The 26,858-nt window shown below is 48.7% G+C and overlaps 1 protein-coding gene and 1 long non-coding RNA gene across 2 annotated transcripts in view; one reads left to right on the forward strand and one right to left on the reverse strand.

The window, feature by feature from the left end:
• Positions 1-14,407, reverse strand: part of LOC146798593 (uncharacterized) — a 43,234-nt gene extending 28,827 nt beyond the window's left edge. Inside the window, exon 1 of the long non-coding RNA XR_014969189.1 lies at positions 14,304-14,407. This is a non-coding gene — a long non-coding RNA (uncharacterized LOC146798593). The remainder of the gene's footprint in view (positions 1-14,303) is intronic.
• Positions 14,408-14,586: 179 nt separating this feature from the next.
• LOC146798594 (solute carrier family 22 member 6-A-like) overlaps positions 14,587-26,858 on the forward strand; it is a 315,472-nt gene continuing 303,200 nt past the window's right edge. The window contains exon 1 of the mRNA XM_085625902.1: positions 14,587-15,422. Coding sequence (XP_085482028.1) covers positions 15,027-15,422 — 396 coding nt within the window. The 5' untranslated portion in view covers positions 14,587-15,026. The remainder of the gene's footprint in view (positions 15,423-26,858) is intronic.

The following is a 26,858-nucleotide window of genomic DNA, read 5'->3' on the forward strand; positions in this document are numbered from 1 at the left end:
GGAGGCCAGGATCTCGCTGCACACCTTAGCAAGGTCCTCCAGGGACTCCCCTGCACCCGAAGGAACCACAGGCCCCAAGGAGGGGGGGGTCAGAGGGATGGGTCGCAGCGCCACTGGGGGAGGGTGTGGACAGGGGGGGGAATCAACCACCCTGACCGGGGACTTCCTTGACCGCTTGTGGGGTGGTGTCACTGTGGGGCTCAGGGACAGAGCGGCCATGAAGGAGTCTTTGGGGGAGATGTGGCCAGGAGAGCTGAGGGGAGGGGATTTGGAGGGAGTGGATTTGGTGGAATGCGGACTCCCACTCTGGCTGCGTGTCACACGTTTGCCCCCCGACCCAGTGGGTGTGCCTACTTCACCCTGTGTGTGCATGTCAGGAGGTGTGCGGCGGACCTTCCCTGCTGGTGTGGTGCCTGTGTCTGTTGTGGTGGGTGCATGCTGACGTCTGGGTGTACGTGGGACAGGCATGGGAGTGGGAAGTGTGGAAGGGGCAGGGGTAGCGGGTGGGACGTAGCGCTGCAGGAGACCCACTGCTGCAGTCAGTGTAGAGTCTATGGACCTCAGCAAGTTGCGTTGGTCAGCCTGCGATGAATGAATGCCCTCCAAGTATGCCTCCATGTTGTTGAGGACCTGGCTGTGGCTATGGAGGACATTAAGGATCGCAGCCTGACCAATCTGCAACTGCCGCTGGATGTCCACAGACTCGGCATTGGCGGAAGCAGTGGAGACAGGGGCAGGGGGTGCGGTGCCTGGCATGAAGGAGACATGCGGTGACTGGGCACGCTGGGAAGGGACACGAGTACGTGGGAGGCGGCTGATGGCAATGGAGGGGGCGGGGCGAGATGTAGTGCTGCTGTCAGATGGTGGTGCAGCCTCCGCCCACTCGGAGAGATCATCCTCGGACCCGTCAGCTTCATACTCTGTTGTGCCAGTCGACAGGTCCCCGGCTTCACTCTCCTCCGCCTCAGTCCCACTCGATGTGCCAGCCACGATGTCAACGCTGGCACTGGTGCTCGGTCCCTCTGCTCCGTCTGTGCCCATGTCTCCCTCCGTGTCCCCCGACGATGCTGTGGGCAGGGTGAAGAGACAGAAATTAATCATACACCTGTATACATATGTCACATGAGTCCAACCTACTCAGGTTACAGTGCATAGCCTGAAACAAAAGAAGAGTTACAACTACAAAACAAGGTACATATGTAGGGCATGCAAGACACAGTTGTTTGACCCACCATGCCACTGAAAAACTATGGAGAGCATGACACAATAGCAAATGAGATGACATGGAATTTTGACTGAGGAGCAAGGCCCTGGGGACAATCCAGCACTGCATCTGCACCACACAGCGTGGCAGGAAATAGGGATGAGCAGGGACCATATCCAGGAACTAGAGGCACATGCAGCATCAAAAGACAACTCAGGCATGGTTAGACTTTATAAGACACATGCAAGGTAATAATGCAACCAGCAGGCATCTTCTCTTCATGGTGTGACTTTTTATTTTAGTGGGGGGGGGGGGGGGTTGACATGAGGGGCTTTCCGGGTGTGTGGAATCCAAAGTTCACTGGGGGAGTTGGTGTCCTTGCCATTTGAAATCCTCAGAGTCCATGCCACAGTCTTTGTCAACATTGGTCAGACAGTGACCAGCAAGGCCATGTGGCAGAGAATGTCTTTTGATGCTGTGATGCTGTTGCTCCAGTGGGCCAGGTGCCAGGCCAGGTGTCCTGGGAGATGGTGCTGTTGCGCCGACCCTCACGGTCTTTTCCGTGGACGACCCGCCCTCCTGCGGGGACCCTCAGAAGCAGGCCGTGACGATGTTTGGGATGCTCCGTCGGATGTTTCCTCCTCCTCCTCCTGATCCCTCCCTGTGGGTGGTGATGTTCTAGGCCTTCTGGCACAGGGAGGGTTGCCCATGTTGTCGGCCATCCGACGGAGTGTACTGTGAATTCCCGTGAACACCGTCACGAGCTCAGCCTGTCTGTCCTCCATCCTCCATTGGTGTTGCAGTAGACAGGCATGTAGCTCCGCATGTTGCTGGGCCTGCTGGGTCTTGATCCCCTCGAGGACGGACACAACCTGGGCCATGCCTGTGGTGTCCTGCCGGTATGTGTCCAGGATGTTTCGGACATGGGCATATACCGGTTCCCCAGCCAACTGGTCAGGCTGGCGCCTCCGCCGTCCTCCACTCCCACCACCCCTGCCCACTTGCGCCTGGCCTGCCCTTGTGGGCACATCGGATCTCCGGGACCCCTGAGGGATGGCATTTGCGGTGTTGCCTGCCTCCTCCTGGGTGCCCGGAGAACCTTGTCCCTCCTGGACAGACTGGCTGCTTTGTGGTGGTGGGGCAGGGATCCTGGGTGTCTCCTGGGATGTGGCAGGAGTGGGGGTGGCGGTTGGCCCCGCTGTACCTGACGCAGGTGCTGCAGGTCGTTGGACACCAGAGGGGCCAGGTTGGTCGGGGTCGTCCACAGAGTGGTGAGAGTCGTCGCTGCCGGTGGGATCGGCCTCCCGCAGAGCCGGGTCCTGTGAGTCTTCCCCCCCAGTGTTGGGGGGTGATCCACAACGTTGACCTGTGTGTGAGAGAGACAATGTTAATTTTGTTCCATGCAACATCCATGTTTCATTAGTTTCACAGTTGGCACATTTCCTCTGGGAATTTGGATCTGTCTTGCATTCCACTCACAGTGCACTTGTGCATGGGTATGCCCCTTGGGCACAGCTTTGGCGACTTTACCTATGTGTGGCACAGTCTTACTTGCTGCGTCAAGTGTGACTGCAGTCAGCAGTGGAGTGGGTAGGTGTGGCAAGCCGTGCATTGGCGCCTTCCGTGTGGCACTGTACGTGGGCACATGCAGTTGTTCCACACACTTATATGATGCAGGTAGCTGTCGTTGTGCTCGTGCACAGGTTGTGACATGGCCCTGTGTTTTGCCATGGAGGAGAGGGGGGTGCTGGCACTGGCCACCCTTGTCTACATGCACGCAGTCCACCTGCTGACTGGCACACATTCCCACACACCACAAGGCGGATTTGCTCTCCCTGTGTCTCCCTCCCTCTCTGTCCCCCTCTCCCTCCCTCTGTGTGTCAGCCTCCTCCCTGTGTCCGTCTCCCTGTGTCTCCCTCCCTCTCTGTCCCCCTCTCCCTCCCTCTGTGTGTCAGCCTCCTCCCTGTGTCCGTCTCCCTGTGTCTCCCTCCCTCTCTGTCCCCCTCTCCATCCCTCTGTGTGTCGGCCTCCTCCCTCTGTCCGTCTCCCTGTGTCTCCCTCCCTCTCTGTCCCCCTCTCCCTCCCTCTATGTGTCACCCTCTGTCACCTCAGCCCAGCTTCCTGGGCACACACTGTTAGCAGATCTTTGAATGGCCCTTGGCTTGTTGATGTGAGTTTGTTTCTGATCTCCAGGCACCCATTGGGTGTAGTGTCTGTGTCTGCGCTGCTGCTGTGGTGGTGTGTGCTGCCACTCTTTCACAGTGTTGGCTGTTCATTAGCTGCTGTCATGTGCAAAAACGTGCCTTCACCCCCATGTGTTAATGCAAGGCGTCCGCCATTTGCTGGCAAGTCTTTCCTGTGTGGGGACACACTGTTTGTCTGGCTGTGACCTAGGCCATATGGGCAGAGGGCATTGTTGTCTGCTTCTGAGTTGCACTATGTGATTTTTGGGGCCCACCCTCCCGCCATCCGGCTTATCGTGTCATGTGTTGGTGTCTTCTGTGGCCTGTGACTTGACATTGTCCAGCTGGGTGCATGGGGCATGGTGGCGGCAGTGGCATGTGCGTGTTCATGGAGTGTGGTTGAGTCATGCAATAGCTTGGGGTGGTTGCGTGCCTGTTTGTGAGTTTGGTTGTGGATGACGTTCCCCCCATGTGAGGTGCGTTGTTTGTGTACTCACCCGGGTCTCGGAGTCCTCCTAATCCTTCGACTGCCTCCACCGGCAGTATGGCCATCACCCTCTCCTCCCAGGGATGGTAGTGTACGGGTCTGCGGGACGGCCCTCCTCCAGTGACGTTGGCCTGGTTGTGTTCATCCGTCATCTTGGCTCGGACCCTCCTCCGCAGATCGTACCACCTGGCTTGGCATTCCTGCTTGTTCCTTCTGGTGTCCACAACAGCATTCACAGCATCGACGATGGTCTGCCACATGGCTGTTTTTGCTGAAATGCTGGTCTGTCTGACCAAAGTTCCAAAGAGGTGTGGCTCGACTCTGAGGATTTCATCGACAAGGACCTCCAACTCTCGGCTAGTGAACTTTGGATTCTTGTTGGTGGGCATGGTGAGGGGTGTGGGTGTGGATGGTGGGGGGGGTGTGTGTGGATGGTTGTGGGTGTGTGAGTGTGGTTGTTTGGGTGTGTGTGTGAATGTGATGAGGGGGTGTTTGTGAAGGTGTGTGTGTGAAGGTGTGCAAGTGTAAGGTGTGGTGAAGCTTCTAGTATGGTGTTGTAGGTTGTCTGTGGGGTCTGGCAGCAGTGAGTCTGTTGCAAAGGCTCATGGTTTGTGTGTGTGGTCCCTTTTTATTGGTCCATTGGTGGGTGTGGCTGTGTTTGAACTTTGGGTGGGTGTGTTATAAAGAGTGGTGGTGTTTTGGGCCTCTGTTTGTTTTTGGCAGTTGCAGGTCAGTGAATGTGTTGTTTTAGTGGTTGTTGGACATGTTTTGTGGCTTTGTGCCATTCGAATGGTGTATTCTTGTGTCATTTTGGTTTGTCCTGGTTGTGTACGTGCGTTTTTAGCGTGTATACAGTGTGTACATGGCCCATTTTGTTGTACAGTGCTGTCCTTGTGTGTGGCTTGGTACGACTCGTACATGCGGTTGCGATGTTGGGGCCTGGGGTGCGCTCCGTACTTAGGATGTTGTGGTGGGGGTACGCTCCATGCATACGCGGGTGGGGGTACGACTGACGTACACGGGTGTAGATGCATGGGGGTATGACACGTACACGGGTGTAGATACACGGGGGGTACGACACGTACACGGGTGTACATACACGAGTGGGGGTTCGACACGTACAGGGGTGTACATACACGGGGGTAAAACACATACAGGGGTGTACATACAGGGGGGGTACGACACGTACAGGGGTGTACATACACGGGGGGTACGACACGTACAGGGGTGTACATACACGGGTGGGGGTTCCACACGTACAGGGGTGTACATACACGGGGGGTTCGACACGTACAGGGGTGTACATACACGGGGGGTACGACACGTACACGGGTGTACATACACGGGTGGGGGTTCAACACGTACAGGGGTGTACATACACAGGGGTACGACTCGTACAGGGGTGTACATACACGGGGGGTACAACACGTACACGGGTGTACATAAACGGGTGGGGGTTCTGCACGTACATGGGTGTACATACACAGGGGGGGGTTCGACACGTACAGGGGTGTACATACACGGGGGTACGACACGTACACGGGTGTAGATACACGGGGGGTACGACACGTACACGGGTGTACATACACGGGTGGGGGTTCTGCACGTACACGGGTGTACATACACGGGGGGTTCGACACGTACAGGGGTGTACATACACGGGGGTATGACACGTACACGGGTGTTGATACACGGGGGTACGACACGTACACGGGTGTACATACACGGGGGGTACGACACGTACACGGGTGTACATACACGGGTGGGGGTTCTGCACGTACACGGGTGTACATACACGGGGGGGTTCGACACGTACAGGGGTGTACATACACGGGGGGTACGACACGTACACAGGTGTACATACAGGGGGGGTGTACATACACGGGGGGTGTACATACACGGGGAGTACGACTCGAACGTACGGGGGCTGGGGGGAGTGTTGGGCGCGTATGCGGGCACATGTCTCCATGGTTGCTATGGGAGTTCGGTGCGGACGGTGTTTTTACCATACGGTTGTAACATCGGACGCACGGGATGGATCGTGATTCCTCGGTCGGACTTCACTTTTCACATTTGTACGGTAATTCATCCGTGGCCGTGTCTGACACGTTTTCCGACCCGAGGACTTGTGGGGAGTTATTCCCAATGCGATTCGTATGGTCTTTTTCCCATGCGAATCGTAATTGGCAGTTTGTACGGCACTTGTACGATTCGTACGGGAAAAAGACCGGATACGAGTCGTACGGGCCATTTTTTTACCGGATCGTAATTGCCACCCTACAGTTCCAATGGCTGTGAGTGTAGATGTGTTTGAGTTGGCAAGTGCATAGGTGTTACTTGCAGACAATTCATACATCATGACCATGTGTCATCCATCTTGCTAAGGCATTTACTTTTGGAGTGACTGGTCCCAAGGGTGCACTTTGTTGTGGCTGAGAAGGTGTGCTTTGAGGCGGCATTGTTGGCATTTGGAGTTGTTGCAGGACCTCCTTCACCCACAGAGCCCAGCGAATCTCCCATGTGTCATGCTTCCATTGCAGGGAGTCACAATTTGCGTTCAGAATGTCTGGCATTGGTGTCCTGTTGTCAGGTAGAGGCAGCAGGGCCCTGTGCTCCCTACAGCAGGGCCTAGTGTCAGCCATCTTGGCAGTACTTTTGCACTCCCTGTGAGGTGAGCATGGTTCAGTGTGAGCTTGCAACGACATGTGGTTGGGGGAGTGCTGGCTTTGACTGCAACTCCCATCATGCTTTTGGCTCCACCCACCTTCCCACAATACCTGAGCTTCCTTCCTGTAGATCTTTTTCCCTGTGTGGTGGTGTACCTGTGCTGACAGTTTGGCAGGCAGTGGTGGCCTGGTGTTTGTTTGCACTCAAGTCCTGAATAGCCCATGTCCTTCACACAGCAGAACCCAGTGTGGTCATTCTTTGTGGGATATTCAAATGGATTCAGAGGGGATGCATTGAACCAGGTGGGTTGGGTGTAGTTTGTGTTGAGGGGTGTGTGTGTGTGTGTGCAAGTGCCTTCTGGTAGTTGTAGTCAGAGCTGGCAGTCCTCCTCCTCCAGTCCAGACCTCCCACCATGCTGCATGCTTCCATTGCAGGGAGTAGAAGTTACCTTTCAGGCTGTCAGGCTTTGGTGTCCTGTTGTCAGTTTGAGCCCAAGTCCCAGCAGGGCCTTGTGCTCCCCACAGCAGGGCCTAGTGTCAGCCATCTTGGCAGTACCTTTGCACTCCCTGTGAGATGAGCATGGTTCAGTGTGAGCTTGCAGGGACACGTGGGTGGGGGACTGGTGGCTGTGACTGCAACTCCCATCATGCTTTCTGCTACATACACATTCCCAGCAGCCCAACCTAACTTCATTTTGACTCAGCTTTCCTGTGAGGTGGTGTGAGAGTGGTGGCAAAATGGATGACAGTGTTTGTTAGTTATTTCTGGTCATGCCTTGCAGTATTGGTCTTTAGGTTTGTACATGTTAGGACGTAGTTCCATATTACTGTGGGATGGCAGGTATTGTGTTTGTGTAACTGATATACACATCACAGGATACTTGCCTTTCCGTTGCTATGGCTTTGCTGGCGGTAATTTGTTTCACAGTTCCCTTGACAGTGCTATATGTGTGTTGCCACACAATGTTGTGTGAATTGGTTGTGTACTCACCAGGCTCTGGAATTCCTGTTAATCCATGTATGCTCTCCGGTGGTAGGATGGCCTGCACCTTCTCCTCCCAGGACCTGAAGTGCGTTGGTTTGGCAGGAGGGCCACCGCCACTGTGCCTGCTCAGGGTGTGTTTCCTGTCGATGAGCTTCTTGACCCTCCTGCACACATCATAATACCTGCTCTGTATGTCGTCCTTTGTGCACAAACAAGGTGTTTGTGTGTTGACCTTGTCGCCAATCCTCTCCCACATCTTGGTTTTCTGTGACATGGGGGTCTGTTGGACCAATGTGCCAAACAACTGTGGTTCTACCCTGAGTATTTCGTCTATCATGACTTCCAACTCAGTATCTGTGAACTTTGGATTCTTCTTGGGGGGCATGGTGCTGGGTGGTTGTGGGGATTGATGGGAGGGATGTGTGTGAGTGTGGTGGGTGTGAGTTTGTCAGTGAATATGTGATTTAGTTTTTAAGTGGTGCAAATGGTGTAGTTGTTGTGTGTTGTGTGAGTTGTGGTGTGTCTCTGCAATGTGGTGGTGATGTCTGCTGTCCTATGCCTGTAGTTTGAAAAGGATCATGGTAGGGCTTTCTTGCCATTATATAGGTGGAGTTGTAGGTGTGTCTTTGTTCTTTTTTTTTTAATTTATTGGCTTTTTTCATGTGTTTTTTGGGCTTTTTTTGTGACTTTTCCTTTGATTTTGTTGTGCATGATGGAGACGTTTGTTTGACCGTGTCGGAAGCTGGATGTGGCTCGCGCGGGCTAACCCGAGTCTGTCACACTAACATTCTGCTGTTTTCGACATTGTTGTACGCGTCAGACGCAGGGGGGTCTGTTATTTGCTAGTCACTATACGCTGTTCGTCTCGGTTTTCATGATCGTGCTCTGTGCGAGTCGGTCTCAATTCACACGTTTTGCATTGTACTGCGCGGCTCGTACATCGCGGTACGTTTCGGTCGCGTCAATTCCTGGTGCGTGTCAGTCGGTAGGATTCCCGGTCATTTTACAGGCGAATCACTGATTTTCGTGCGGCTCGTATTCCGCGCGAGTGGGTTGTAATTCACGTTGCATCATACTGCGCAGGACATATGGTGCCGGTCCCTGTCGGTCGGTCTCCGTTCCCGGTCTGTGTTGGTCGGTACGTTTTACGGACGGAATCGGAATCGGCCCCTAAATGTGATCCCTTATACCTTTCATGGTGGGGATGCCTGGACACCAATAAAATCATGCTGGCCCCTATAGTTCTATATACTATTTCCAATATACCAGTTCCCATTCCCTTACATTTTTTTGCAAAAATCAACTCCATACTATCTTCTTTCTGATGGAATTACAAAAAGTCTTGCATGTCCTTGCTGAGATTAATAAAAACAAAATCAGAAGGCGGAGTCAATTATCCCGACTTTCCTAACTAACAAAAATCTTTCTTACTTCGCCAGGCCTCTAGATGTTTATCTGAATCGTCAGTAGATTGTCCTCTATGGGTTGATCTTGAACGCTCCTTTGTCTCTCCTTTCTCGTTCAAGGAAATTCACTCTTTCACCCGTAGACCTCAATCTATTTTTACTCCTTTGAGAAGTCACTTTTAATGAGGGTTGTGGGGACTGTAGTGTCCTATATGGTATGGTTGTGTGGCCATACCGTGTAAAATACTCACAAACCCATCTTGGGTCCAGTCAGGCTCATTTGTAAAACCTCTAACTCAACACTGGCAGCAAGGCTTAAACAAAGGACCTGGTGTAAAGCATTTAGAAGCACCAAACAACGAAATAACAAGGTCACACAACAAGAAAGAAATCTTACACCAATTTATAAAAAGTGATTACATTTTTAGGAATTTTTAGGAAGCAAGATAAGCAAAATCCACCAAAGGTTCCATTCTGGAGATATCGCTTTTCAAGAAAACATAAATCTTAGCTTTTCAGTCCAAAACAAAAACAAGCCTTGGTAACTGTAAACTCTGTAAACTTTTGTTAAGTTTTTAAGAGTTGTGTTTGGCTACTCCAGCCAAGACTGGGCCACCAATTCCACCAAGAAGAAGGTCAGGGGTCCAATGAGGAGTATCTGAACAGTTACCTGGTTAGCAAACAAGTCTTAAGTTCAATTCCCCACTTTACACCCCGACCACTATAAACTTCAATGCTGTGGTCCAGATGCTTAGGTTGCCGGGTGCCGGGAATGCTAAAAAGATGCTCTGGGTGCTGTGTGGTCAATGGGGGACTTCCTGGATTATTTCTTGGTCCACAGGTAAGGTGGGGAGTCTTTGGCCAGAGGGGTCGGAGTCCCTCAAAGACCTCTTTGAGCTAGTAGAAGTCCCACTGTGGCTGGGCTACCAATCTCTGTACATAGCGGGTCCAGCGTTATCTTTTGATGAGGGCTAGTGTCCATCTTTGGTGACCAATCAACACTCTGAGGACTCTCCTAAGTCTGGCAGACACAGGTGCGACTTGTGAGTCCAGAGTATAGGTCTTCTTGTCTCCACATCATCAGTCAAGGACAAATCCTTGCTGGTGGCCACCGACTGGCCAGGATGGGCAACTTCAGCTTTTGTGGCACTGGTGCCGGAAGAGGAGGTCTCCTGACTGACCTTTGGAGTTACCACTTCAGTCTGTGGCTCGGCAGCAACTTTCCCTTGAGTCAGGCAACACAGGCTGGCCAAGTATCAACCAGTGCAGTTCAATGGTTGAGGAGCATCTCTATCCAGGTCCAGCGGTCAACAGGGTAGTCCTTCTGTAGTCCACTCTCCAGTCTAGATGTGATCTTAGACTCAGGGTGCCAAGGGTGACATATTTATGTCCAGAAAGTGCCCGGGGAGGATGGTGTGGTTAGCCAATGGGCTACAAGGGTCCATTACGCCCTATGACGACTTCTGACTTTGTATGGCACCGAGCAATCCCAGATTGCACTATTCTGACAACTCTCAAGATGTCTGAACCCTTCCTTGGATGTTAGGACCAGTATCTCAATTTGAATGTCTTTTTTTCATTGACTATGACAACCAGATTTCAAACTGCTTCTCTAAGGGAGCAGACCAAGCCAATCAGATGAAGCAGGAGATCATTCTGGAAAGAAACCAGGATTAAAAGTTTATTGTCTGGCCTCATACCAACAGTCCTGAATGAATTAAGCCTAGTTTTAGAGACAATACAAGGCTTGTCGTAGATCATTTTTTGCAATGAGCTGTGACCAGACTTTTGGTAGGAGGGATGATGGCATGGGGTCCTGAGCAGAACAATAGACCACTTTCCAAGCATTCAATTGTGCAATGTGCCAGGATCGAGTTCCTGTGGGTCGTTATGCCTGAACAAGTGGCAACCATTGATTCTGACCTCTGGACTCAAAAACAGTGGCATATACGACTGCTTACATTTTGTGAATGGTAACTGCCTGTCCCTGAAAGGCTCTAACTTTTCCATGTTTTTCTGCCTAAAAAAATTAGACATGAAACACTTGTGCATGCAGTTGCAAATAGCAACCGGGATAGAGTGTGAGCCTTTGCCTGCCCCTATCTCTTTGGATCTTCATGAATAGTAATATCTGCTTTGTGATTTGTAATTGATTTGTAATTAAAAATCGCAGAACACTTTTGTGCATGGTAAATTTTAACTTGCATTCCTAAAAACCATTGCCCTGACTTTGCAATTGCACAGTCCTTTAATTATTAAATCCCTGGAAATTAATGTGAGGTTTTTGAAATACAAAGGCCTCATGAGATGATTAACTGTTTGTGATTACCATAGCTTGCTAGTGTGTCTGCTCTTCAGCATTGCTCAAAGTTAGTGGAGTGGAGTGTCCTAGAGTTCAGTTGGGGTAGTATAGTGTTGTAGACTGGATCTGTTTGTTTAAAGTGTCGTAGAGTGGAGTAAGGGACGTAGAGTGTTGTAGATTTGAGTAGAGGGGAGTAGAGTTCAGTGATTCAGTGGCAGAGAGTGTCGTAGAGTTCAGTGTTATAAAATGCAGTTTTGTAGAGTGGAGTGGAGGGGTGTAGAGTGGAGTGGAGTAGAGTGGAGTGGGTGGAATATGGTGGAGTGGTTTGGAGTAGATTGAGGTAGTGGGGTGAACTGGATTGAAGTAGGTTGGGGTAGAGAGGGTTGGATTGAGTGCAGTGGGATGAATTAGAGTGGGTGGACTGTTTAGGATGGATTTAATTGGAGTGGGGTGGATTGGAATGGGTGAGGTGGATTGGCTTGGAGTGGATTGGATTAGAGTGTGGTGGATCAGACTGGTTTTGGATGGGGTGGATTGTATTGGGGTGGGGTGGGGCGAATTGGATTAGAGCTGGGTGGTTTAGAGTGGGGTGAATTTGAGTGGAGTGGAAGGGGAGTGGATTGGAATGGACTGGAGAGGGTGTATTGGAGTGGGGTTAATTGGATTGGAGTAGGCTGCATTGGATTGGAGTGGGGTGTTTTGGAGTGTGGTGGGTTGAACTGGAGTGGGGTGGATTGGATTGTGGTACATTGGAGTAGAATGGGGTGGACTAGACTCTAGTGGGGTGGATTTGAGTGGCATGGAATGGATGGGGTAGATTAGATAGGAGTGGGGTGGACTGAAACAGGGTGGGGTGGATTGGAGTGGGGTGTACTGGAGAGGGGTGGACTGGAGTGGGGTAGAATGGAGTGGTGGAATGGATTGGAGTGGGGTGAAATGGAGTGAAGTAAACTGTAGTGGGAAGGTTTGGAATTTTGTGAGGTGGAGTGGAATGAGTGGAGTAGATTTGATTGCTGTGAGTGGATTCGATTGGGGTGGGTTGGATTGAGGTGGATTGAAATGGGGTGGGGTGAACTGGATTGGGGTGGGGTAGATTGGATTTGGGCACATTGTTTTGGATAGGAGTGGAGCATACTGTTTTGTATTCGAGTGGGGCAGCTTGTTTTAGACTGGAGAGGGGCAGAAGGCTGTGGGGTAGATTGGAAGGGTGTAGGTTTTTGGGATTGGAGTGGGGCTGATTGGAGTGGGGCACAATGTTTTGGAGTGTAGTGGAGCAGATTGTTTTCGATTGAAGCGGGACAGATTGTTTTTTATTCAAGTGGGGCAGATTCGTGTGGAGCAGATCTTTTTGGATTGGGGTGAGGCAGATTGTTTTAGATTGGAGTGGGTCAGATTAGAGTGGGGCAGATAGTTCTGGATTGGAGTGGGGTCTATTGGATTTGAGTGTGTGGACTGGGAGGGAGTGGGGTGGATTGGATTGTGATGAGGTGGATTTGATTGGAGTAGGGTAGATTGGATTTGATTGGGCTGGATTGGAGTGTGTGAGGTGGATTGGATTGGATTTACTTGGATTGGGATGGACTGTGGTGGATTGGATTGGGGTGAATTAGGATAGAGTGGGTGGATTGGGTGATGTCGATTGGATTGGAGTGGGGCAGATTGGAGAGGGTGGTTTGGAGTGGGGCAATTGTTTTGGATTGGAGTGGGGCAGATTGTTCTTGAGTTGAACACATTGGAGTGGGGCAGATTGGAATGGAGCAGACTGAAGTAGATTGGAATGGGGAAGATTGGAGTAGGGTATGTTGGAGTGGGACCAGTTATTTTGGATGGTAGTGGGGAAGATTTGCGTGCGCAGATTGTTTTGGATTGGAGCTGGGCAGATTGGAGTGGGGTGGATTAGAATGGGGCAGAAGGTTTGGGACTGGAGTAGAACAGACTTAAGTGGGAAAAATGTTCTTGGATTGGAGTGGTGCAGATTGGAGTTCGATTGACTGTTTTTGATTGGAGTGGGACAGATTGGAACACGAGCAGATTGAAGTGGGCCAGATTGTTTTGGATTTGAGTGGGGCAGATTGTTTTGGATTGGAATGGGGTAGATTGGAACAGGGTGGGTCGGGAGGATTGGAGTTGGGTGGATTGGAGTGGATTGGATTAGGGTGAGTGGTCTGGATTGGAGTGGGGTGGTTTGGATTGGTCTGGGGTGGATTGGATAGGGCTGGGGTGGATGGGATTGAGTGGGACGGATTGCTGTTTGGTGAGGTGAAGTGTATTGGCATGGCCTGGAGTGGGTCTGATTGGAGTGGGGTGGATTGGGGTGTACTGCACGATTATGTGTTAAAGCATCATTTCAGAAATTACGTAAGAGGGAAACAATGTCGCTTTGAAATAAAATAATGCTCACCTTTTGAGAGCAGAGCCCATGAGGAAAGACTAAGGAAAACTTGAGTGCAAAGTGAGAAGAGAAGACGTGGCAAAATTAAAGAAAGTTAACTATAGAAAATAAATCTTTGCAGTTTAGTTTGCCCTGCTGGGCACGTCCTGCCAGTCACACACCTTCTGTTTGCAGGGCACTAAAAGTTAAACAGAACAAAATAGTACCTCAATCACATCGGCAGCAGCAGACAGACACTGATTAAGTTGAATCAATCAGTGCTTGGTCCCTGCTCCACAGAGAGGAACGCTAATGCTTGCCTTGACAAATTACGAGGTTGTAAAGAAGACTGCCACGCAAGCCAACAATTGACAACCAACAGGTAGGCTCCAAACGCTTTTTGTTAACCACAGTGTATCGCAAGGTCTACGGCGTGCTTTCACAGGCTCGACCCTAAAAAGGGCCACCAACTAGTGACATTTCAAGATGGCGTAATCTCTCATACAGCAAGGCAAATGGCTCCCCAAGCAGCAGTTTGACAGCAAAATGTAGCCATATTACAGCACGACAGGCCCTAACACCCCTGGGCTCCTGTACCACTACACAGGCTTCGCTAGCAATAGCTATACATCATAGCACGCACACAGTTCAGAAACGAGCGCTCCTTTATAAAATCACCTACATTCTTGAACGCCATACCTGCCCGAGATGGGATAAGCCAAGACAGCACGGCTCCTATCGACCACAGAGTCTAATCCTGCGCACCACAAACATGGACATTCTTTCTCAGTCCCTTTTCGTTCCTTTCATTTGCACTAATCCCTGGAAACAAAAGTAAAACATTATCCAAAAGAGCTGATTAGGCTTCATAAAAGGAGGTCGCGGTAAAAGAGCTCCGAGCCCTTCCCACCTCCTCCCACTCGGACTCCCCTTCAGGCACAGACGGCCGGCAGGCCGCTTAACCGGACAACGACCTTTCAACACCCGTGCGCCGTTTACTTAACGAGACAATCTAGGGCTTGAAAGGGACCATAGGTAGAGTTTGACCCTAAATCGAATCGAGGAGTAAGGAGTTGTGGACTTAGAAGCAGGTCGAGGAAGAGAATAATGAAAGCAAATCTCTAAAAAGGAACCCATCGCACCTCTGGCACCAGAACGTTCTATGAGGACGGCGGAAATCGAAAGAACCACGTCATGAGCCAAGGCTATCTTCTCTCTCAGGGTTCAAGCAAGTTATTCTGTGGAAAGGCGCTGCCATCACGCTGAATAACGGTAGCTGTGAAGGCCCATAAAACGTTTTGACATCAGATCAGGAGAGACCTCTGCACACCCATTGGTTAATTTGAGTATCGGATCTTCAGAACGAGGGAGAATAACTTTTCAACTTTTGGGATTGGAGCTGTCCATTTTTGAGACCTTACGATGGCCTTTGCAAATCTCTTAGATCTTGTGGGGGGTATGGGACGTTTCCAGTTCATTGAGGTCGCTCTTCTGGCCTTTCCGGTCCTCATGCTGGCCAGCCATAATCTTATCCAGAACTTCTCCGCTGGCATTCCTTCCCATCACTGCCATATTAAATCCCAGGAGAACGCCTCATGGGGGACCAATGAGAGCCTGTTGGACAGAGATGCCTTGAAGGTGTTTATCCCGCTGGACCGGGATCAGAAACCAGAGAAGTGCCTGCAGTTCACAGAACCTCAATGGTGGCTCCTGGCTCAGAATGCCACAGTTGAAAACATGACTTCGATAGACAAGCAGCCCTGCAGCGATGGCTGGAACTACGACACAAGCGTGTTCTCATCAACTATCATCACTGAGGTATGGAGGCTTTTCACCTACAAAACACAAGATGATCTACAATGGCAGTGCAAGCTTCCCTCAAACATACAACACATATTGTACAGGCATCTATAGAACAAAGAATAGGTACATCACAGGTTGCAGTTGATACACATATGCACACTCACACACACACACATACAGAAAACTTACTGAATGTACAGAAGCAGCACAAGCTTCCCTCATGCACTCTCATATTAGACATAGCATAATCATCTAAAGTGCATTCTTCACTCATGAGCATCGGACTGTGAGACAAAAACAGGCCCGAGCAAATCAGATATCTAAAAAAAGTGGCCCTAATTTGTAAATCAGGCCAGTTTTGAATTTGTAAAGATACTGTGTATGGGTATTATAGAAGGTATGGCAGATTGCAAACATTTGTGTTTGCTGCAGTCAATGTTTTTGGTGATATCAGGGAAATCAAAAGTTTAAAATTGTCCCACCTGTCCATAGAAAAGGCCCAGAACTGCTAAAAAACGTGCCCACCCACTGATCTGTCAGACCAGCCCATCGGCACTGCCTGGTTGCCCTTTCGGCCAATCCGACCATGTCCCTCATACAAAGAACTGGTGCATCAAAGATGCAGCTCTTGTGTAAGCTTTCTTCACACATATCAACCCTGCACACACAAGCACACATACACACACACATACTCCCACATAAGTGCAGATGCATTGCAAGCTTCACTCAAACACACTAACAGCAGATACATGCGGAGTATCCGCAGTGAAAACCTTTCTCAGTAAAAGTAAAGATACATTGCATGTAACAGCAGTACACGTTTCAATCACCAATGTAGCAAATACAGCATGGTCTGCAGCAGTGCAAACTTTTCACACTGCCCAAAGAAGGACAGCGCAGGCTTCCCTCACACCTAGAACAACTCATAGGTTCTGGAAATCAGGGTTCGGGGGTGCTGCAGCACCCCAACTATAACTGTGCTGCAGTTCAGAAAGGGAATGAGTGCTAAAGAAGCATTTACATTTTATTTTCGGCTTGTCACATCTGCTTTGTGTTCAACGATAGCTGCCAAGTGTCTGGCTGTGTCTTCTGATAAATTGCTGCTTATTCTTTTAACATGGGGCCTGGTGTTTACTTCTCCTTCTCTGACTGCAAAATGAGAGCATTTGGTAAACAGAACGATGTCACAGTGTTGCTGGGGTACAGCGAGTGAGGAAGGAAAGGGTGTGGTATGTCAGTTTTTTCTAACACATAACATTTAAGTACCTGTAAATGAAACTGTACACATTATTCATAATATATCAGCAGTTAGGAAAGCGCAAATTAAGTATATTTTTGTAATTTCGAAATATGATGGAAGCATAGATTTTAATCAGGGCCACTGGAATTATGTGATTTTGTGGCTGTGACGATTTTCGCATAGTTATACATTTGCTGCAGTTGCCACATAATACATCATCTGCTGCATAATCTGCAGATTTTAACAACAAAAAAATGTGTTTCTAGCTCAAACGGTTCAAAAGTTACTGAACATGCAATGAAAACGTGTGGCCGCATTGTGGAAGCCCCTTTGCAAAGCTGAAATGGTCAACTTTCTGTTGCTTATTGCTAATATGAGGGTTAAATTAATATGGGGGTTAAATTAGTTCTAATGGGGTGCAACCAATGCCCAGAGTGTTACCAATTTTAAAAATGACAAACAAATGAGGTAATATTATTAGAAAATGTGCTGCATTTTGTCGCATAATTTGCCTTGTCTTGCTGGATAATTTACTCAAGCCTGCCACATGATTTGGCCCTCTCCAGCCGCATAATTCCAGTGGCCATACTTTTAATGGTCAAAGCTAATCAAGGCACTCTACTTGGTGAATCACAAATGATAAATATTTGTGAAAAACGATTTCCACACATTATTGTTTGTGTGCTAGATTGTTTTGTCAGTAAAAATATAAGTCTGTGAAGGGTTAGGGATCATCTCAATGGAAAATATTCTGCCAGTGAATAGCTGTGTGCTATAACAGCTAGCGCTAGTAAAATATATATGTGACAATGTGCTCCAAAGTGTACCACCAGCTATGTACCACTCTTTTACCGCTCTCTTGCTGAATGGCCCTGGCTCATTTGCCCCACAAGTTTTAGTGTGGCGCTTGAATTATTCAGTCCCCATGACTTCAATGAATGTTACATGATTGACAGCACCCCACACCCTGAAAATTGTTCCAACACAAGTTGAACAAGTGCATCACAAACACACTCAGTTACATTGGGTAGTTGGTTCACTCTTCTAGTAACTAAAATGAAACATTGTGAGCTGCGTTGTATCATCATGTTTGCTGTACAGAAACCACATTCCTACAGACAAACATACAACTAAGAACTATGGGTACTATTTCACCCGCCGAGAAAAATCTAACTATTCCTGGAAGTGCAAACAAAAATCATAATTGTAAAGACCATCATTAGGTCACCAGCAGTTTATTGTAGCAGCCTGGTTATTTGCAGCACATCTAGAGGGAAGGTTTCAGAAAATTAAAAATGCTGCACCTGGGCAGTTAAAAGCATTAGTAAATATCACCATGTTAGTCCTATTCTGCGCTTATTTCCTTGGGTCAGTGTGAGGCCCTATATAATATTTAGAACTCTGGAAAACGTACAAATCTTAATACTTAGCTGACCTTAAAACATTGGTCCACCTTAGTTAGATGGCATAAGCCAAATCAAGGCTTGAAGTCCACCATCGTGGCACTGGCTGTTACCCTTTTAATAGGAAATTCTGTTGTGGAAAATCTTTTCTTCTGTTCATTCTCAATCATGGAACAACCTCCTGCTGTCATTGAGATTAACCACAGACTTCATTGGGGGCCATTAGGAGTCAACCAGGGAATAACCACGTGCCTCCCAAAGTGAAACCACTTTGGATGATCCATGCTGATCCCTCAACATGGATCAGCATGTGTGAGAACAGTGATTTCACAAGGCCCACACCCAGGTAAAAAGCAGAGCAGGAGTCAGGAGCTACCAATATAGGCACAGCCTCTGTAGCACCTTGGGGAAGGCAAACAGTGTTACCCTCAGCCAGACCTCAGATTTCTGTGGCACAAAACACCCTGCCTGCATCCTCCTCGCGACCCACACTGACCTCTTGCTGACATTTAACACCTGTTCAGAGCAGTTAAACATGAACTGCATTTGAACTGCAAAACAATGCACAAAAAATACAGACAAACATTCATCCAACAAATACACAAATGAATAAATATGTTTTTTTAATTCACAAGCAAATATAAAAAACTAATTTAATGGGAAAAATGGAGCATTTCTAAATTCAACTGAGGCCACTCATCCTTCATACTATATTCTGTCTGATGCGCTTGCACTGCTCCCATGAGTCAATCTGAGGATATTAATTTAGGACCAGATTATGAGTTTGGCAGTCCATCCCACCACCAAACTCGCGGTGAAGGTGCAGTGGCAGCATCAGCGGTCTGACCGCTGTATTACAAGAATGGAGTGCTTTGAGACCACCGCAACCGCCAGGGATCCGTGATCTCTGGTAGTGGCTCCGTGGTCTGAGGTAGTAAAATGCATGGCGGTGACGCAGCGGCACAGCCGTGCATATTACGAGTTTCCCCACTGCCAGCCTTCTCATGGAGGTAAAAAGGCTGGCAATGGGGAAACAAAAGGGGCCCTGCAGGGCCCCCTGTTGCCCCTGTTCATGGGGATGCATGCAGGGGGACACATGTTGTACCCCCTTGTGTGCATGCGCCCCTGTTCCTGCACGGCATGGACTGCACAGTCCATGCTGTACAGGAATGGCCTTTGGCGCTCCCATTGTGGTGCCATTCGTAGAGGCTCGTAATCTGGCAGGTGGCCGGCAGTTGGCTCTGGCGGTGTGGGAGCAGGGTAGTGGTGTGGCGGCCCGCTCCCACACCACCAAAGTCATAATTAAGACTTTAATTTTTAATCTCCAATTTCAAATTCCTTCACATTTACAGAACGTTTAAACATTTTCAATTTTCAATTTTACTTCTTTATTTATATATGCTTTATTAATCTGTAAATATTATTTCAGTTCCTAAGCAGTCACAGACCTACTGAATAAGATCCGCAGTCCACAAGGGTTCCCGGACCACAGGTTGAGAACCATTCTTTTAGATATTGCCATCTGTAGAAAAGAGTCAGATATGCTTGCACTCTCATTTAAATATCAACAGAGTGCCCCATAACGAGACCCTGTTTACTGAGTGAACCCATATATATCACTGCACTGTAGTGAGAACAAGTATGTGGACATTGATGTGAGGACTTTTGTGGGGTAGCTGGCCATTTAGTGGTTACTGAGCTTTAATTGTAAGAGTTACTGTCGTTTGATACTGTTGCACTGTGGCCACAATAATGTTAAATTCAAATTAAAAGACCAAGGATACCCATTTAGCACTTGACTTTCTCAGGGTAGTGGGAGCGAGAAGTCAACGCTGGCTCCAGGATGAGGAGTGCGCTTAGAAACTCAGAATTGTAAAGGCACAAGATTAACAATAATAATTTCAGTTTCCAGTTGCTATGTTTCCAAAACAGATTTATTTACAGGTGAGTAACTGTTCCACACACAAAACACAGATAGACTTCAGAACCCAAAAGTGCATAGCCTCTTCTGGGTCAAAGAACCAGCCACAAATGTATTTGCAGCTCAGTAGCACTAGGTGCCAGATTGTACTGAAACATTGACAACTGGCACCAATGTTATCCTGTGGGAGATTGTTTGGGTGCACTCTGGTTTCCTCAGAAGTGTTTTGGGTCGAAACCAGGATATAACAGTCTAATATATTGGTATTGGAGGACAATGACTCATCTCATGATGATGATGAGTATGCCTGTATTACTGAGCTGCACCGGCACTAGGTTTTAGTGCAGTAGTTGAGATGAATGAAAGTGACAGAGGTGGGGGCAGTGGGGACATACAAGGATTTCATGAGGTAAAAGGTGTGTCCTACTGACAAGTGTGGACTCATGGATACCAGGAGGTACAGTAAATAATTCTGCAGTTGGCTTGTGTGGTAGCTCTTTGGTGGAGTTAGGGAGTCCCAAAGACACTGGTTCACTTATGGATTCCAGTTGATCATTTACAACAGCTAGATACTTACTTAAGGCTGAGTGGCTTTGAGACTGAGCTTTAGGGTTCAGTCTGCAGGAGAGGGCTCTACTATCCATGAATCAATTGGGTTTAGAAGTTCTTATAGTCCAATGCTTAGTTTATTCTGTGATTCAGCTGGAACACTTATCTGGAGTCCAGCTAAACAGATTCTTGTCAATTGGAGAAGACTTCAGAGGATGCTTCTGGACAGGGGTTCTCCATTTGCTGGGAGTCTGACATCCATAGGGAGGTGTGTCTAGCTTGTTCTGTCAAGGAGGGAAGTGGTATTGATGTGGCTGCAGGTCGACTTGATCCTCCAGGGGGGTTACATATACAACTAAAGGGAGTGTGATGGTGGCACAACTCCCCAAAAAGTAGAGGTATTGTTGGAATTCAGTCAGGATCGGGTGCATCATTTGGGGGTTTCCCAGGTAAAGGAGAAAGGGTTGCCTTGGCAGTAAGTTTGTGCATTGAGTAATTTAATAAGAAGAAAGTATCGGTGGAAAGCGGCTGTTAGCACAAGCCAATGCAGTGGTATCAAGGGAAACGCTACGCTCTATACATGTGAGCTTCATCCTTATGGTTGCACATCCCTCTAGAAGGGGTAAATCCAACAACTGCAGTGCTTTGTAGGACAATATATGAAAATAGAAGCAGTTAGAAGCATGTACACCTAATATCTCTGGAGACATGCATTTAATGCCAGTTGATTGTGGCACCCTCAGAAGTGTCAAATAGGATCATAAAATATATATAGGGTGACAGTAGCAACCCACAGATGGGATTTGGCAACCATTCATGGTATGATAGGAGTGACTGATGAGCTTTCCAAAGGATGTGGAGAGAGGATGTGGCCTCACGGCCAGAGCTGCCAACTTTGGAGCTGGGGAACCAGGTTCGAGTCTTGGTGTCGGCTCAGCATCCCGTGATTCTGGGCAAATCACTTAATCTCACCAGTCCTTGTGTAGCGTAACTGGTGCTCATGCAAAGCGGTCCAATACCTCTGGGTCGAGTTCACACTAAATAATCTACAAAAAAAAGGATGATTAGTAGAGGGCCAAAAGAAGTGTGGACCCTGCGCTACACATGATGGTGTTTGTCCTATCACAAGTTGCACTTCAAGGCAAGGTTGCTGTTCACACTAACACTGCAGTCCGAGTGTACAGTTCAATTCAGGCAAGCCTTGAACTGATCAAATAATGTAAAATAACTATGGCAAATTACAGTTGATGCCTGAGCCAATTTTTAAATAAACAAGTACAAATCAAAACCATTTGAATGCAGTGAACTAGAAGAAGATGTAATAACAGAAACACAGATATTACAATTTGCACATGCATACAAGAGGATATCCCCACAGTGCCTTGCCGACACTGTCTTGAGGTGGTGTGAGGTGTGTGTTTTAATTAGTGTCCCTGTTCATTTTACAAAGACAGTCACAGCGGTCTCAGAAAAGCTAAACTTGTGACTGACTCAGAGGAGAGCAAAAGAGGGGAGGCCAGATGCCTTATACACGGGAACTGATATCCATTCTCAAAATTACCCCTGCACATGTTCTGGAAAGAGGTGCAGGTCTCACGTCCTCAAAAATCACAAGTCTCTCTGATTCGTACTTCTTCCATGCCATTTGCAATGGAAGTGGTTTTACAATGGAAAGTCCCCAGAGGCACAACCCTTTTAAAGGGCTGTCCACCCAGCCAGGGCTTTAAGTGTGATGAAAAATTGTTTGGTCTCTCAAAGGGTCGTGGTTGATGTAATTAAGGGCGTGGCTTAAAACACTTTAGCTAAAAATCTGTGCTTAGCATAGAGTGCCACTGGACTTGTATTTGGCTGCTTCTGTCATTGTATCCATATATATAATGCAACAAGTAACATGACACCTACCTTTGTCAATGGTTGTTTGTTGCATAAGATAAATAAGCACCACCTATGGCTTCGTGGAATGTATTGAAAATGCGTTAGTTCTTGTGGGAGAGCTTGTGGCATTACGGCTAAAGCTGCTGACTCTGGAGCTGGGGAAGCAGGTTTGAGTCTTGGCATCTGCTCAACATCTTATGAGTCTAGGCAAATCACTCAAACACCCAGGGGCCGATTCACAGAACTAATTTGAGACAAAATACTAAACTTACTACTTTTGGTATTCACAGAAGGCATTGACTAGTGTTAAGTGAGGATTCCTAACTTTATTACTACCAAACTCAGACAAAATCCTAACTTTACGACTTTCAGTATTCACAAAAGGGATTTAGTAGTAGTGAAGTTAGGATTCTCAACTTTAATACTACTAAATGCCTTTTGTGAATACCGAAAGTCGTAAAGTTAGGATTTTGTCTCAGTTTAGTAGTAGTAATGTTAGGAATCCTAACATTACTACTACTAAATGCCTTCTGTGAATACCAAAAGTAATACGTTTAGGATTTTGCCTCAGATTACTTTTGGGAATCGGGCCCCCAGTATCTACCAATTAAAAAAAAAAATGTAATGAATATGTACCCAGTGCTTATGTAAAGCGACCTTCAACGAGTTTAAGCAATATAAAACTGCAAAAAAAGTTATATGAAAAGCAGTGAACTACTGCAGAAGAAAGAATTTTTTCTCCCACCATGAGAATGAGGGCAAACATTGAGAGCCAGATAGGGACCTGTCTCAGCACCTGCTTTTTAGAACTCACGGCGCTGATCACCAGCAGGACCCGGCCCACTTAAAGCTCTGTAACCAGCTTTTATCAGGTGCATTGAGATCAACTTTTAATCTAGGGACCGCCAGAAGGGGGCAATTCTGTCCCTGCTATCATAAGTGAGCCCCACACGCTTCATTCAGTCCATTCTGGATAGAAGTCTGAAGAGGAGGAGGAGGCTTCACAAGGAAGATAAATATGACCTACTGTTGTAATCTAGGGCCTCTATGTAAACCCTGGACCCTTCCTGTGACACCACCAAAGACAGAATAGAGCAAGGGGTATATTCCAACTACGAGCTGCATTACAGTGCTAGAGGACCTAAGGCCAAAGCAAGAGAGAAGGAGCCATCTCAGGGCCAAGGCAAGGGCCTGAAAAGTAAAATGAAAGATGATGTTCCTGTGTTTCAAGGTTGTGCCAACTGTGAAGACTATGAGGCTTATTCACAAGGGTACATTTACACCTGTAGATTTATCTACTTGTAAATCTACTTGTGCACCTCAGTGTAAATATACACTTTTTTGTTATTCACCATGTTGGACTGTAGGTTTAAACCTAATTGTAGACTTACATGACTCCAGCTCCTGATGGAGTCTCCTCCAACAGGATTTACAAGTGTAAATTAACTAATAGTAACTTTTCCTGCGTAAGTGCAGCTCTCTGACAAAGAGGCAGAGATTTTGCTATGGCAAAGCATAGAGAAAATATTAAAATGTATTAATGTTTGAAAATTATGAATAAAATATTTAAATAATACATCTGAATGTAAAATAACTTCAAATATTTATTAGTTCCACATAACTAATAAACTTAAATGTCCTGCCATTGATTGTGCCATCCATACAAGTAGCATCCAAACCTGTCTCAGGCCTGCCATTGCAAGGCCTGTGTGTGCAGTTTATTGCTACTTCGAATTGGCATTTAAAACTACTTACCAAACGTTAAACCATCCTTTTATTACACATAGGTTACCCCTAAGGTAGGCCCTAGGTAGCATTTTTTTGCATGTTCTGTTAGTGACAAACAGCTAAATCAATTTTTCACTACTGTGAGGCCTGCTCCTCTCATAGGTTAACATTGGGAATTCCTTAATACACTTTTAAGCTGCAATTCCTAATAAGAAAGAAGTAGCTGCATTATGTTTCATATCTTTTCAATGGTAATGATAAATCCTCTTGTTAGACCCGGCCTCGTAGCATGGCTCTTCCTGTCCTCGCACTACCTAACCTGGTACCAGGGACCCCAAGCACACGGCCCAGCCGATCCTTCCCACCAGAACACACACACACAGCCCGGGCCTCCCCGTCCATGGCCTCTCTCCTTTCAGCCACCCCGGGCACGCGTGCCCACTTCGTGCACCAAGATGGCCGCCCGGCCCCAGCACAACCCGGGCCTAGAGGCGCCACTCCGGCTGGAGGACATCACGCTTCCAGGGGATGAGAGAGGGAGGAGCAGTTTCTATCGCACCTCTGAACTCCCCTGGGACGATGGGTTTCGATCGGCCCTCCGGCCTCCCTGAGGGCTGGCTCCACGCCTGCTGGGTGTCTGGGACTCCTCCCGACCTGGCCCTGAAAGGATCAAAAGACAATAGCAGGAAACCTCGACAAGCGACCCCCAGGTGACAAGACCCCTGCCTGCACAGACTCCGGACATCAAAGAGGGGTCGACCTATAACAAGGGGTGCTCTGGGACTGTCCGGCAGATTCGCCTTGGAACATCTGAGCCCTGCTGAGTGACTCGCGGCTCCCCGAAGAACGTAAGACCTCCGAACCTGTGCTTGAGCCCTGCTGAGTGACTCGCGGCTCCCTGAAGATCGTAAGACCTCCGAACTTGTGCTTGAGCCCTGCTGAGTGACTCGCGGCTCCCTGAAGATCGTAAGACCTCCGAACTTGTGCTTGAGCCCTGCTGAGTGACTCGCGGCTCCCTGAAGATCGTAAGACCTCCGAACTTGTGCTTGAGCCTGCTGAGTGACTCGCGGCTCCCCCTGACTCTCTTTGGTCCCGCCGGACCCCACGACGACAAGCGTATCCCCCAGCTCGAGGATTGTGAGCTGTGCGCCGGGTACGCTCCTGCATTTGATCCGATCCCCCCCAAAGACTGTCCCGCTACCTCCTACCCCCGCCAAGACTCTGTGAGCCCACGCTCTGCTTGTAAATATCTGCCTTGCTGATCATAAAGATCCTACTACTTCGATTTGATAAAGTTTGAATCCTAAGAACCCTCGGTGTGGCGTCTCTTTGTCGTGTGGTGCCAAGTGTACGATCCTAGGTACGAGATTCCTCCCCCTGCGGAATCTCCCGCCAGTGGCCGGCTACGATACCTTGAGGGTGGGTCTCAGGACAGTCAGGGCCCCCTCCGGGCTCCCCTGAGGTCGCCTTCTAACATTGGTGGCAGCGGTGGGATTCGGGCCCATAACCTAGAGATCGTACCGTGAACGACTGACACACTACCGACAAAGATGGCAGAAGGAAGCGCCATGAGCCCCGCAGAAACCAACACCAACAGGGTGTTCCAGGTGGAACAACTAGAAGAATACACGCACAAAGAACTGAAGCAATTCTGCAAAGAACTTAAAATCGCTACCACCGGTCTCAACACCAAAGAAGATTTGCAGAAAGCACTGAAAGCTTGGGTGGATGCCGGGGCCTCCCGCCCAGAAGGCATGGGGGAGCGACACGACGAAACAGAACCCACCCAAGGCGAAAGCAGCAGCGATCAGGTGCGATGCTTCGTGCCAGACGGGGGCCTTTCCCCGGAAGAGCTCGCAGACAGAGAGAGAAGTCGCAATCACGAACTCGAGTTAGCCAAACTCAAAATCGAAGGCGAATTGAAATTAGCAGAAAAAAAGCTAGCAGTAGAACAAATGCGCGTACAAGGCGAATTGGAGGAGAAGAAGCTCCAACGGGAGCACGAAGGAAGGAAGCTTCAACTGGAGCACGAACGCAGCTTGAAGGAGATCGAGCTCAAAGCCAGAAACGAGGGCGGGCCCACCTGGGAGGGGTTCTGCCGGGAGCAAGCCACCCGTCCTTCCCTGGTCGGACTACGGCACCAGGCCGAGGGCCAAGCCGCAGGCGACCAGACCGGAACACACCGAGTTTATTGGGAGAATAACCTCTTGTACAGTGAGCAGAAGTCGGTGGAACTAGGATCCGGCCGGGTGCTGGTGGTACCCCTACGCTTCCGAGACTTCCTCCTGGGCTTGGCCCACGACGTCCCCCTCGCCGGCCACCTGGGTCAAGACAAAACCTACAGCCGTCTCGTGACTCACTTTTACTGGCCTAGGATGAGAGTAGCTGTAGAAGCCCACTGCAAGTCCTGTCCCACGTGCCAGGCTAGTGGGAAGAGTGGGGGGAAGCGCAAGGCTCCCCTCCAACCCTTCCCGGTCATCAGTACCCCATTCGAAAGAGTCGGAATCGACATCGTGGGGCCCCTGGATCCCCCCACCTCCCAAGGTCACCGTTTCATTCTGGTCCTAGTGGATCACGCCACCCGATACCCTGAGGCGATCCCCCTACGCACCGTCACGGCTCCCGTGGTGGGCCGAGCTCTGATGGGGATCTTTTCCCGGGTGGGTTTTCCCCGCGAGGTCGTGAGCGATCGCGGCACTAATTTTATCTCGAAATACATGACGTCCCTGTGGCAA

Source organism: Triturus cristatus, chromosome 9, assembly GCF_964204655.1.
Source record: "Triturus cristatus chromosome 9, aTriCri1.1, whole genome shotgun sequence".
In the NCBI taxonomy this organism is placed as follows: Eukaryota; Metazoa; Chordata; class Amphibia; order Caudata; family Salamandridae; genus Triturus; species Triturus cristatus.